The 15057-nt window shown below is 46.3% G+C and overlaps 1 protein-coding gene across 1 annotated transcript in view; it reads right to left on the reverse strand.

The window, feature by feature from the left end:
- Positions 1–15057, reverse strand: part of epha10 (EPH receptor A10) — a gene marked incomplete at both ends in the record, with an annotated part of 222557 nt that overhangs the window by 154018 nt on the left and 53482 nt on the right. Inside the window, 1 exon segment of the mRNA XM_083772484.1 lies at positions 14063–14735. Within this exon segment, the coding sequence (XP_083628610.1) occupies positions 14063–14735 (673 nt within the window).

A 15057-nucleotide genomic window follows, 5' to 3' on the forward strand; every position in this document is an offset into this window, starting at 1 on the left:
CTTCTCTCGCTCCCTCTCTCCTTTCTCCACTGCCCCTGTCTCTCCTCAGACTCTTTGTTGTGGTGTAAACGGTGTAATGAATAAAACAATCCTAATAATCCTTGTAATCCTCCACGAAAATAAATGGAAATTACTGTAGGATGTGAAAGAATGTTTTATCGTAACTAGTAGTACTATAGAAGTTAACAAATAAAGGTTTGTGTGTGGTAAATCTGGTTTTGTCAAGTAGAACTGTGTGTAATAAAAACGAACTAAACGATCTAAGTCATTTAAAGGCCATGTAGCTCATTAAAAAGTGAGAAAGAACATAATGTATATCTTGAGACACAGCCAAGGATTTGTAGTTCATTAAAAAGTTAAAAATAATATATGGAAGTAGGCGGTTATGAAAAAGTTATTTTGCTATTCAAGTTTTTTCCAAGATACTGTGGAGGGAAAGTATTCAATGATGTCACAACACGGAAGCAGGCGACGGAGACGCCAAGAACCGGCGATGCAGAGATATATTGTTTATTTATTGCATCATATTAAACCTATGTTGTGTATTTGGTTTGTGTTTTTAGTCTAACTCTATTTAAAAATAATAATAGCTTTTGAATCACCTAATTTATGCTGGATGGATTATAAATGTAGTAACTTGTCCAATGTTGTTCTAGGTAATCTGTGACTTTTAATAAAACTCGCCCAATGTCGTCCTTAGCAGAAACATTGGAGGACTGGTTTCCTTGACATTAAAAAGGTTGAGAACTATCTGTATATAGTATAGCCGGCCACCTAGATCTGCATGGTGGGGAGACAGAATGGCATGTACCACTGAACCAAGTGATGAGGGGAAATGATAGTTTTCACAGAATGGCCTGCTGCCTACAGTACCACTCAAGCAACTGATGAAGGAAATTTGAGTTAGGCAGAGTGGCTGTAAAGCAGACAGAGGAAAGCCAGATTTATACTTGGGCCTACACCAGTGTCCCACACCAAAAAGAGACAATCTGCAAGCTCACAAAGCAATGCATTGTGAGCTTGTAGATCGGCTCTTTTTTTTTGCGGGACACCGTGACACGGTCATATGGCGTATAAATTAAGAAGGAGTGTCACGTCGAGTGAACTGGAACAGTATGACGAAATTCACCAAGCCACCTTTTACAGCTTTGATCTTTGTACATTGAACTTTGTGTTCGGCTGCGTTTAAATGATGCAAATCCTGCGATGAGATTGGATGCAGTAAGATGGCCAGAGGTGAGATTGGATGCAGTAAGATGACCAGAGGTGAGACTGGATGCAGTAAAATGGCCAGAGGTGAGATTGGATGCAGTAAGATGGCCAGAGGTGAGATTGGATGCAGTAAGATGGCCAGGGGTGAGATTGGATGCAGTGAGATGACCAGAGGTGAGATTGGATGCAGTAAGATGGCCCAGAGGTGAGATTGGATGCAGTAAGATGGCCAGAGGTGAGACTGGATGCAGTGAGATGGCCAGAGGTGAGATTGGATGCAGTAAGATGGCCAGAGGTGAGATTGGATGCAGTAAGATGATGGCCAGAGGTGAGATTGGATGCAGTAAGATGATGGCCAGAGGTGAGATTGGATGCAGTAAGATGATGGCCAGAGGTGAGATTGGATGCAGTAAGATGATGGCCAGAGGTGAGATTGGATGCAGTAAGATGATGGCCAGAGGTGAGATTGGATGCAGTGAGATGGCCAGAGGTGAGATTGGATGCAGTAAAATGGCCAGAGGTGAGATTGGATGCAGTAAGATGACCAGAGGTGAGATTGGATGCAGTAAAATGGCCAGAGGTGAGATTGGATGCAGTAAGATGACCAGAGGTGAGATTGGATGCAGTAAGATGGCCAGAGGTGAGATTGGATGCAGTAAGATGGCCAGAGGTGAGATTGGATGCAGTAAGATGGCCAGAGGTGAGATTGGATGCAGTCAGATGGCCAGAGGTGAGATTGGATGCAGTAAGATGGCCAGAGGTGAGATTGGATGCAGTAAGATGATGGCCAGAGGTGAGATTGGATGCAGTAAGATGATGGCCAGAGGTGAGATTGGATGCAGTAAGATGATGGCCAGAGGTGAGATTGGATGCAGTAAGATGATGGCCAGAGGTGAGATTGGATGCAGTAAGATGATGGCCAGAGGTGAGATTGGATGCAGTGAGATGGCCAGAGGTGAGATTGGATGCAGTAAAATGGCCAGAGGTGAGATTGGATGCAGTAAGATGACCAGAGGTGAGATTGGATGCAGTAAAATGGCCAGAGGTGAGATTGGATGCAGTGAAATGGCCAGAGGTGAGATTGGATGCAGAAAGGTGGCCAGAGGTGAGATTGGATGCAGTAAGATGGCCAGAGGTGAGGTTAGATGCAGTAAGATGACCAGAGGTGAGATTGGATGCAGTAAGATGGCCAGAGGTGAGATTGGATGCAGTAAGATGGCCAGAGGTGAGATTGGATGCAGTAAGATGCCCAGAGGTGAGATTGGATGCAGTGAGATGGCCAGAGGTGAGGTTAGATGCAGTAAGATGACCAGAGGTGAGATTGGATGCAGTGAAATGGCCAGAGGTGAGATTGGATGCAGAAAGGTGGCCAGAGGTGAGATTGGATGCAGTAAGATGGCCAGAGGTGAGATTGGATGCAGTAAGATGGCCAGAGGTGAGATTGGATGCAGTAAAATGGCCAGAGGTGAGATTGGATGCAGTAAAATGGCCAGAGGTGAGATTGGATGCAGTAAGATGGCCAGAGGTGAGATTGGATGCAGTAAAATGGCCAGAGGTGAGATTGGATGCAGTAAAATGGCCAGAGGTGAGATTGGATGCAGTAAAATGGCCAGAGGTGAGATTGGATGCAGTAAGATGACCAGAGGTGAGATTGGATGCAGTAAGATGACCAGAGGTGAGATTGGATGCAGTAAAATGGCCAGAGGTGAGATTGGATGCAGTAAAATGGCCAGAGGTGAGATTGGATGCAGTAAAATGGCCAGAGGTGAGATTGGATGCAGTAAGATGGCCAGAGGTGAGATTGGATGCAGTAAGATGACCAGAGGTGAGACTGGATGCAGTGAGATGGCCAGAGGTGAGATTGGATGCAGTAAGATGCCCAGAGGTGAGATTGGATGCAGTGAGATGGCCAGAGGTGAGGTTAGATGCAGTAAGATGACCAGAGGTGAGATTGGATGCAGTGAAATGGCCAGAGGTGAGATTGGATGCAGAAAGGTGGCCAGAGGTGAGATTGGATGCAGTAAGATGGCCAGAGGTGAGATTGGATGCAGTAAGATGGCCAGAGGTGAGATTGGATGCAGTAAAATGGCCAGAGGTGAGATTGGATGCAGTAAAATGGCCAGAGGTGAGATTGGATGCAGTAAGATGGCCAGAGGTGAGATTGGATGCAGTAAAATGGCCAGAGGTGAGATTGGATGCAGTAAAATGGCCAGAGGTGAGATTGGATGCAGTAAAATGGCCAGAGGTGAGATTGGATGCAGTAAGATGACCAGAGGTGAGATTGGATGCAGTAAGATGACCAGAGGTGAGATTGGATGCAGTAAAATGGCCAGAGGTGAGATTGGATGCAGTAAAATGGCCAGAGGTGAGATTGGATGCAGTAAGATGGCCAGAGGTGAGGTTAGATGCAGTAAGATGGCCAGAGGTGAGATTGGATGCAGTAAGATGACCAGAGGTGAGATTGGATGCAGTAAGATGGCCAGAGGTGAGATTGGATGCAGTAAGATGGCCAGAGGTGAGATTGGATGCAGTGAGATGGCCAGAGGTGAGATTGGATGCAGTAAGATGGCCAGAGGTGAGATTGGATGCAGTAAGATGGCCAGAGGTGAGATTGGATGCAGTAAGATGGCCAGAGGTGAGATTGGATGCAGTAAGATGGCCAGAGGTGAGATTGGATGCAGTAAGATGGCCAGAGGTGAGATTGGATGCAGTCAGATGGCCAGAGGTGAGATTGGATGCAGTAAGATGACCAGAGGTGAGATTGGATGCAGTAAGATGACCAGAGGTGAGATTGGATGCAGTAAGATGGCCAGAGGTGAGATTGGATGCAGTAAGATGACCCAGAGGTGAGATTGGATGCAGTAAGATGACCAGAGGTGAGATTGGATGCAGTAAGATGACCAGAGGTGAGATTGGATGCAGTAAGATGGCCAGAGGTGAGGTTAGATGCAGTAAGATGGCCAGAGGTGAGGTTAGATGCAGTAAGATGGCCAGAGGTGAGATTGGATGCAGTAAGATGGCCAGAGGTGAGATTGGATGCAGTAAAATGGCCAGAGGTGAGATTGGATGCAGTAAGATGGCCAGAGGTGAGATTAAATGCAGTAAGATGGCCAGAGGTGAGATTGGATGCAGTAAGATGACCCAGAGGTGAGACTGGATGCAGTCAGATGGCCAGAGGTGAGATTGGATGCAGTAAGATGACCAGAGGTGAGATTGGATGCAGTAAGATGGCCAGAGGTGAGATTGGATGCAGTAAGATGGCCAGAGGTGAGATTGGGAGGAGAGCAGAGGTCTCTGTCGTTTCATGTTTAACATGTTTCTCTACATCTCCGCCATGGAGGTTACTCAAGTTCTCCCTTTATTCACAGCCATCCCTCACTCATCTGTTACTTATCTCCCCCCCCCCCCTCGCCTATCCCCAACCCTTCATCTCTCCCCTAGAGTTACTTCTCTCTTCCCGAATCTGTCTCATTCGTCACCCCCCCCCCCCCTCCCTCTCCCATCTCATCAATCCATCGCTCTTCACCTTAAGTTACTTCCTCCTCTCTCGTCTCCATATACTTATCCATTACCTCTCTCTCTCTCTCTCTCTCTCTCCCCCCCCCCCAACATTGTGTGTAATGGAAATCATCTTATTTCGTGTTTTTGCATTTTATGCATGCAGCCGACGCTCTTATCCTGAGTTAAAACCAGCGGGATAATTCCACTTATTTACAACTTTAATTTGCATTTAGCAGACGCTCTTAATCCAGAGAGATTTACATTAAGCAACAACAAATGCATGGCATACATCACATATATAAAAGTAGTTATCATGAATCATGTATAAACTAAGAACGTAACAGTGGAGTATCTATGTAAACTATACAATAATATATTATATATTATACATACATGTACTATAAAGTGCTATGACTATATAAAATGCAATTATAGTGCTGTCTATGTAACAAGTTATAAGTCTGTTTAAAATACTATCTAAGTCTACATAAAGTGCTATCTAAGGGGCTAGGCTAGGGCAAGTGCCACGGGCCATGGTGGAGTCTGAAGAGGTGGGTTTTCAGACTACGGCGGAAGATTGGGAGTGAGTCTGCAGTTCTGACTGTGATGGGAAGTGCATTCCATAGTTTTGGAGCCAGAAGGGAGAATTGGGACGTGTGGAGCGTTGTTCCCTGCGTTGGCTGATCTGGAGGGTTTGTAGGGTACGATCATACTTGTGAGATATGGGGGAGCCATGCCTTTGGTTGCTTTGAATGCCAGCATCAGAGTTTTGTATTCTGTGCGGGCAGCGACCGGGAGCCAATGGAGGGAGCATAAGGTTTTAAGGATATTAATGCTATTTCTAATAATGATCACAAGAAGAGTTCCTACCTACCATGCAGGGAGTATCGTACGGTTCGGTTATAAACTGTAAACCGTTGCACCCTTAGTGTTCATTCAAGTGAGGAGTGAAAATATGGGCCCCCCTGGGTTGATTTCTAGATACAAATAGCATAACAAATGGTTGAATTAACACTGTCACAATTCACATTAATATACAGTAGTAACACTGTTTTAATTGGTGTGTGTGTGTGTGCCTCTCGCTCTCTTTGTGTGTGTAATTGCGCATCCATGCACGGCCATGTGTGGGCGAGCGCGTGCACGCCATTGGCATCGGCTGGTTGGCTGGCTAAATAAACACATCAGATGCTGGGCTCAAAAGGAACAGATTTATTTTTCTCCCAGGAGAGACTGTGAATTATTTAAAATTAACGCTAGAATAAGAGAGAATTGGGGGGGGGGGGGAGACAGAGAAGCGGAGAGAGATGACAAACATTCAAGGGTGACAGAGCTGAAGAGTATGATGAGGGGTAAAGATGGAGGGAGTGCCGAGCAGAAGGAGAGAGAGAGAGAGAGAGAGAGAGAGAGAGAGAGAGAGAGAGAGAGAGAGAGAGAGAGAGAGAGAGAGAGAGAGAGGAGGAATAATATAATATAATATAGGAGCAGATGGGCAGGGATGGCACAGTGCCAGGGAGGGAGAGGTGGTAAAGAGAGAGTGGGGAGGTGGAGGGTGTGATGGGCTGGGGGGGGGGGGGGGTGGTGGGGGGGAGAGGGCAGGGAGTCAGAAGCCAGAGTGAGAGTATGGGGCAACTCAAAGGTCACGGACGGACAGACAGACAGACAGACAGACAGACAGACAGACAGACAGACAGACAGACAGACAGACAGACAGACAGACAGACAGACAGACAGACAGACAGACAGACAGACAGACAGACAGACAGACAGACAGACAGACAGACAGACAGACAGACAGACAGACAGACAGACAGACAGACAGACAGACAGACAGACAGACAGACAGACAGACAGAGATGAAGAGAAAGATCAGTGATAAGGTTTCCAATGTAATGAGTCCCAGGGACATTTTATGAGTCCCACTTCAACTCCCACTAGGAGCAAATTGCCGCATTTAACTCCCATTTCATTTTATATGGTTATATATTCATGTAGAAAACAGGACAACTAAAGCTAGAAAAATAAACTAGAATAAAAAAACAGTACAGTAGTGCATCCTGTGGATGCAGAGGTCGTTGTTTTATTGCGTCCCTTAACTATAAACTGTGCTTTGGGGCACCCTATTTTAATCTCTGAAAGATAAATAAAATGAGAGAGAGAGAGAGAGAGAGAGAGAGAGATAGAGAGAGAGAAATATAAATAGAGAAAGATAAATAGACAGAAAGAGAGAGAGAGGGACAGACAGACAGACAGACAGACAGACTGTGTTAAATGTTCAATTCGGATTGGTCCATCTATTAATTCTGCTGTTTATGTTGGTGCAAAGTGTGAGAAATTATGATAAAGATACCGCTACAATAATTTTCACGTCAATATGTCATGTCAAATGAATAATCTTTCCAACAAGCAGCCATATTATGTACAGTGAGAGTGAAGCAGGCTGCTTTGATCTGTCAGGGTTCATTTCCCAATAACGACACCTCAGTGTATCACTATCCCTGACTTAATGAATACCTCACTGTACATTCATGCAGTGATTCCCAAAGTGGGGTCCAGGGACCCCTATAGGGTCCTTGAGGAAGTTCCAGGGGGTCCCCAGCTAACTTATAGTGTGGAACCAAATGGACCCCTCTGGGTCTGTATAACTCTGAAAGTGTACAAATGGAACGGAAACAGAAATTGGGGGTCCGTAGACTAATACATGTCGTCAAACTGGAGGCCCTTGTATGGTGGTCCCTGGCATATCTCTTCACATGGGGGTCTGCGGGCAAATTATTGTCAATTTGGGGGTCCTTGACATGAAAAGGTTTGGGAACCACTGCATTAATGAATACTTACTAGGTCAAGTTACAGGTCATTCCAAGAATACCACTTCCTAAATAACTACACTAACTGTTATCTAAATGATAACAGCCGCATTCAGTCAGAAATCCTCGACAACAGACTCACTGTGAATGATCCCTTATACATAAAGAGGGGAGACAAGGACAGAGGGATGGCAGGCGAGTGGAGAGAAACAGAACCACAGAACAGCAGTGCCAAACCTCCAGGCACAGAAACTCACACATACTACTGTACACATATGCCCATGCATGTGCACATGCATGGCAGATTAATCTCCCAGCATCTCAGCCTGTTAACCTCACTCACCCCAGCCCACCTCACCCTGCCACATGGTCACCGCCACAGGGGGGCGAGCAGAGGAGGGGCTGGAGAGACACAGGAGGAACCAGAGGGAAACAAAGAGAGAGAGAGAGAGAGAGAGAGAGAGAGAGAGAATCAACATATTGAGATGCACTGCTGAGAGTAGTTGGTGTGGAAATCAAGTGCACACTTCTTGGGGAGTACAGGAGATTGTACTGTATGTCATTTTCACCCTAAATTATCACTGAGTACAGTGAAGCTTAACCCAATCCGTGCTTTCCCCGAGATCTCTCGTGGAAAGGTATTAAGGTCACCTGGGAAACATGAGAAACAGGACATTTGATTTTTTTTTTTATATATATATATTTATATTTACCCTTTTTTTTGCCTCTGTGAGCTTCGCGGCTATAGGTCTCTCATAGTCGTATTTATGCTCAGAATTGCATAAAATGCCATGTTTATAGCCTATTAAAACCCTTGAACTACCGTTGACGGTTTTGACGTAGTGAATTAATTAATCCAAAACTCCCGTTGACGGGATTGACGTAATGATGTTTTATTCCCTATAATCGGGGGCTTTGTTTTAAATAATGTAGCAACTTTTATCATTTTTGGCTAACAGCCGATGTCCTCTACCTAAAACCGTCCGAAGTCCTCGGGTGCACACTTGCATCACAATACACCAGCCAATCAAATCATCACATTTTGTCACACACACACACACACGCACACACACACACACATCATGTTGGATGGTGTGATGGGTTTGAAATGAAGCAAATACGTTAAGGACATGGCGGAAACATCCTAGAGACTGAGTTCCAGAGCAGAGATAGCAAGAGAATCTGCCGGAGGCACGCACCACACTTTGGTGGTAATTATTATAGAACGAGCAGGCTGACTTAATTAGAAGAGGAAGGGATACGACACACGTAGATGCATATGTTCTAAAGTGCAGTTTTTCTGAATCATTATATAATTATCACTCCTTTAGTGTGTCGCTGGCAGCACTTCATACAGAGGGGTGTGTGTGTGTGTGTGTGTGTGTGTGTGTGTGTGTGTGTGTGTGAGTGTCTACAATTCTACTCACAAAGTGCTAGACAAGTGAGTAAAGGAAAGGACAAAGATAAAAAAGGGACTATACATACTGTACTGAGACACACACACACACACACACACACACACACACACACACACACACACACACACACACACACACACACACACACACACACACACACACACACACACACACACACACACACACACACACACACACACACACACACACTGTGCAGGGCAAAGACAGATGGCCACAGTGAAATTTTGCTACGATGTACATATTGTACAGCTCATATAACACCACAGTGACCACACCACTTATTCTCCATCTTGTCCCCCTCATTGACTGAATTAATTGACTTTGTTCCCGCATTGTCTTCGTTTGAATGTAACCATGTGCTGAAATCAACAGCGCTGAAGTCTTGGCAAAACGGCGAGTGCCTGGCTGGTACCACTACTGTTCTCTTCATAATCTGAAAATTAGCACATCACAGCCATACAACAGCAGCTCTAATGACATAATCTTGCCAACATGATGTGACAAGGGCTATGCTCTGAATAGACTCACTTACATAAGGTTTTAGTTATACTGTACAGCTTTGTTGGCGTGCCACGACCTCTCAACTCCCTCGCATACTGTGTAAACTCAAAGACATCATTACAGAAGGCACTTAGAAGTAACTTCAAAGTGTACCCATCAGTGTTATCTACGGTGAAGTGCTTGATTTGTGTGGCCATTCTGTGCTAATGTTTAATTGAATTGATACAAACAGTACTTCAGTCAGATGGCTGCAATCTGCCAATAACTTGATTTTAATGGGAACAGTAGTAGTAAAAGGTTGAATGCAGAGGAACGTAGATCATAGTCATAGCCACTGAGCTCACTGTAAAGTGAGAAAATCTATGGTTGGCTTCCTCCTGGGCGCTGTGTGTGTGTGTGTGTGTGTGTGTGTGTGTGTGTGTGTGTGTGTGTGTGTGTGTGTGTGTGTGTGTGTGTGTGTGTGTGTGTGTGTGTACTGCACAGTCTACACGCACGGACGCAAGTGGACCCATGTGTGTGAATGACTGTGTGTGCACTTTACTAGCACAGTGAATGCTAGGTCTGCGTGCGTGCGTGCGTGCGCAGGTTGTCAGTGAGAAGTCCCAGACCTAATTCTTCAGTTTAGTGGAGCATTACGTCTGATCAATAGCTGTGGTGCGATGGGAGCCATCGTGGTCAGACAGGGCCTGCATATTCATGCCATTATGGCTGAACAGAGGATTGAGCCCCGCTGGAGGGGAGGGGGGGGGGGGGCTGGCAGAGGCGGTGAGGCGGTGACTGTGAGGTGGTCTGGTGAGACGGAGCAAGCTCAGCCTGCCGGGGGCCTCGTTTCTTCATTGTTATCACTGTCGGACAGCACAGTGTCCCCTGTCTGTCTGTCTGTCTGTCTGCCGTCGCCGCCTCCTCTCGCTCTATCTCTGATACTGCCTGAGCCATGTTAGAAGTTCTGTCTGTCTGCGTTTCACAACATGGAAATATATTGTATTGTTCCTGTCTGTCTGTGCGTGCATTCATCACCAGGTAAATCACTCACGTCTCCACGTCTTTTTGTGTTTATATGCTGCTGTCTTTTTCTCGTTCATTTTCTCGATTGGAGAGTACCATGCACCCTTTGTCACTCTGATCCCATGAGTGCATGCCATGCATCCACTCATCTCTGGTGCTCGGTATGTATCTCTGCCCTCCATCTCCCTCTGCCCCGCCGCTAATATTATATCGCTATGTTCTTCTTCATATAGCCTGCCATGCAGCTCCTTTTCAAACAGTAGGCGCCTAGTCGCTCTCTTTGTGTGTTGCTGTGTCCTTATCCTGCAAGCGTCTCTTTGTCCACCCCGTCTCCATTCCCAGTGGCAATTCAATTACAGAAACCCACCCTCATCCACCTGTTTCTGTCCGTCAATGAGTCGAGTAAAGATCACAGCGTCGTTGTGCAACCACAGCGGCATAACACGCGGTCAATAAAGTGTCAACTTAGATTAAACTCTGATGAACTATCTTTTTTATCTTATTCTGCACCCAACCCCTTCTCTTGAAGCCCCTCCTTCGTCTTTTTATTTACATTTTCAAACGAGCTATCCCCTTAGTGCTTTTGAATGACATGCAGTTGATACATCACGGTGTATGGCTGTATGCGGACACATGCGTGGTGTGTGTGAAATTAATCACAATGTGAGCCATTCTCAGCCAGCACCTACACACAAGTCTACAGAATGAGTTCACCTCCTCCACACACACACACACACTCTCATGCATGCACATGCGCACACACACACACTCTCATGCATGCACATGCGCACACACACACACACTCTCATGCATGCACATGCACACACACACACACACACGTATGCTCATGTACGCACACAGACACACTCATGCACACTCATGTGCACACACACACACACACACACACACACACACACACACACACACACTCATGTGCACACACACACAAAAATCATCTGACGAAAGTGAATTTGTAACACAGATGCTCATTTGCAATGACGACCATCCATTACAATAATTTACCAGCAGGAAGCCAGAAAGAGTGAAGTCAGCATGCTACACCCCCCCCCCCCCCCCCCCCACCCGATGATGTCCCCCTGCCATGCAGCATTACACCACACAGTACAGTCTGTTTTACTGCATACCAATACACCACACAGTACAGTCTGTTTTACTGCATACCAATACACTAGCCACATGCCAGGCACTACTGCAGCAGCACAAGCACAAGACGCCACGTGTCAAACTGACGTCACTGGTTCGGCTCGCGACACCGTTGTACGACGGAGCATTAATTGACCCATTCTGACCTGAGATCAGATTCATACGAGGTTTCCGCCGGACACACACTGGTCTGATGAACCCATTCTGACCTGAGATCAGATTCTAAAAATGTCAGTCGCTCTTCGATTTTTCAAAAATAGCAGACCTACAAGCTCGTATCGCGCCACTCGGTGGCGCGATATGAGCTTGTAGATCTGCTATTTTTAAATAGCTAAAGCATAACATGATGCCGACACCAAAATGGGTGCCCGGTCAGAATGGGTTAAGGCCCTATATGGCAGTGTCTTGTACTGTACGCACAGAGCAGTGACTCCGTTTGATAAGCATTAGGGCCAATATCTATGACTTCCTCTGATTTAGAGCGACCGCTTCCCTCCATATACCAGAACTGAAAGTGAACACACACACAAAAACAAGAAAATGATCCCATAATACTCCTCGCCAGCACGCTCAGCCTGCCAGCCAGTTAAAGGAACAAATTGCAAATTGCCCAGCAGTGTTCATGAGCAATAAACATGTTCTGTGTGGTTCATCCAGGCCCACCACCAACAATGTGAGTTGTGAGTCACAAGGCATTGGTGTTACAACACAATGGAGGGGACAGCCAACAGGGGACATTAGCCCTACTCTCTCTCTCTCTCTCTCTCTCTCTCTCTGACACGAGGCACACAGAAAGAGCAATTCAGGCTGCTCAGCAGTGGTGGAAGAATTATTCACATGTTTTACTTAAGTAAAAGTATAAATTCTGCAATATAGAAATACTCGTAATACGGAAATGTACGTAAATACCAACAGAAGAAGTACTCATTGTGAAGAATGTCCCAATAATCTTCGAAAATAGCAGATCTACAAGCTCACAACGACACGTTGTGAGCTTGTAGATTGGCTATTTTCAAATGGTCGAAATGTATATGGGCTGAAGTGGTTCATGCATGTATTGTAAACATAATCAAAATCTACAAAGTAACTAAAATAAATGTAATGGTAGTAAAAGTACAATATTTGCCTCTGAAATGTAGTGGAGTAGAAGTAAAAGTATTGGAAATCGAAAATACCCTAGTAAAGTACAAATACTTCAAAATTGTACTTAAGTACAGTACTTAAGTAAATGTACTTAGTTACTTTCCACCAGTGCTCTCATGAACACGAGGCCCACAGAGAGAGTTGCTCAGAGAGGAGGCTGGCGTGCAACCCGCTCACATGGCGCCACGCGTGATATATAATATATATATATAATACCAAACGTATAGAACAAAGAAATGGCATTTGCGGAAAAAGCCTTCTTATATTCGGTGCCTTTCAACGAGTGACAAAAGCGCCGGCGAGGTGACAGAGACGGAGCCGTGTCACAGACAAAGAGAGAAGCACTTTCATCAGTGTTATTTTGTCCCAACGTGTCTCACTGCCTTGCAGAAACCTTGTACATTCAATAAGCAATACGGTTACTTTTCAGAAGAAATAGGGGTATAAAGTAACAGAAGCTCTTGTTAATATTTGGTTAAATATTCATCAAACCCAAAGACAACATACAGTCGCTTTCACTTTCAAAGTTTTTAAAAAGTATCTAAAATAGCTCGTGAGGTGTTGTGAGCTTTTTTTTTTTACTTTAATACTTGTATTACTTTTGCACAATCCTCGTGTACGATGAAGTAGTAGGGCATTAATTTATTAACAGACATAAAAAGTAATATGGAGATCTAAGGTTCCTGCCAGAAACGACAGCAGCGATTTCCACTGCAGTTCATCTCAGTCGACGTCCCATCTGTTCCCGTCTCTCTCCCCGCCGTCACTCCGTTATCCCTCCCACCCTTTATGTTCTCTGCATCTTCACACTCTTCCACGGCCTGCGTAGCATATCCTGCGTGCTGGTTCCTCAACCTTCCCTCTGGCATCTGTCTCTCCGTCTACCTGCCCTTTCTTCTCCATCTATGTCGCTATATTTATCTACCAGATGTTTGTGCCTCTTCCTTTTTTCCTCCCTGCCTTCGCTGCATCCTTATGCTCCTCCCGTCTCAAGGACCACGATGGAAAACAAAAAAGTTCTGCTTCCGTGCGCCATCCTCCTCGGGGCGCAAAAGTTAGGGATACATTTAAAATGAACGCCTGCCTTGAGTCCAAAATAAATCAAATCAATCCCCAAACCGCCCTCTTCTCCTATACCGACACAGCTGCTCTGAAACAGTTTCCTGTTTTCCACCATTACCTCCATTCTGCCATCTAGACCTTTCCACAAACTCCTACAGTACACTAGCAGTTGCTAACCTTTCTTAAATATATATTATGCCAGTTCTGTCCATTGATCCATCAATCTCTTACCTTCACAGCTGCTGTGTCCCTCCTCAAATCCAGCGCTGCAGCTGCACTTCCCGATGGGCACCAGCCACTCGCCCTCGGCGCTGCAGTGCATCCTGGGAGGGCTGTCGGTGTCCACCTCCGAGTTGTTGACGCAGGCGCCGCGCACCTCCACCAGCGTGGCAAAGGCCGCCTCGGCCACCGTGTCAGGGAACACGGCCAGGTTCTGCACCGTGGCGAGGCAGCGCTTGTAGTACACGCGCACGGCCACCAGGGCCACGCAGGCGCCCACGTCCTGGAAGGCCAGGTGGAAGCCCTTGCGGTTGAGGTGGCCGATCTCGCGCACCTCCGTGTTGAGCTTCATCTTGCGCTCGCCGAGGTCGCCCTGCGTGAAACTCTCGTCGGCGGCGATGGTGTCGATCTTGGTGTAGCGGTCCTCCCGCGTGACGCCGCCCAGGTCGCGGTCCGTCTCCACGTACAGCAGGTTGAAGGTCTCCTTGCAGGTGCCTGCCACGCCGGGGATGCTGTTGCAGTCGCGCAGCGTGAACTGCAGCTCCACGAAGATGCGCTGGCCGCCGCGCCGCGCCACCCAGCCCGTCTGCAGCCAGTTGTTCTGCTGGGTGGGCTCCATCACGTTGCACACCTGGTACGTCCGGATGGGCTTGTACTTCTCATCCACGCCGCTGATCTCCTCCCACTGGGAGGGGGGGGGGGGGTCGAGGGTCAAAGGAAGGAGGAATAATGGAAGAAGGGAGGGAGGGATAAGGGAGAGAGGACAAGAACAGAGAAAATTAGACACGTGATGCAGTAATTGTACATTGTAAATATGATGTGGGGGAGCGTGGATGAATAGAGAACATGACACGCATTGTCTCAGGACATCAGAGACAACCATTTTTATGCACAGTATGGGTGAAATATAAGCAACTTAAACCCTATATATACTTTGACTGTGGTACTTCAGGGCAGGGGTCTACAGGTATATATACTGCAAGCTCACAATGACTTCTAACGTGACA

Source organism: Protomyctophum parallelum (genome assembly GCF_964188405.1).
Source record: "Protomyctophum parallelum genome assembly, chromosome: 1".
In the NCBI taxonomy this organism is placed as follows: Eukaryota; Metazoa; Chordata; class Actinopteri; order Myctophiformes; family Myctophidae; genus Protomyctophum; species Protomyctophum parallelum.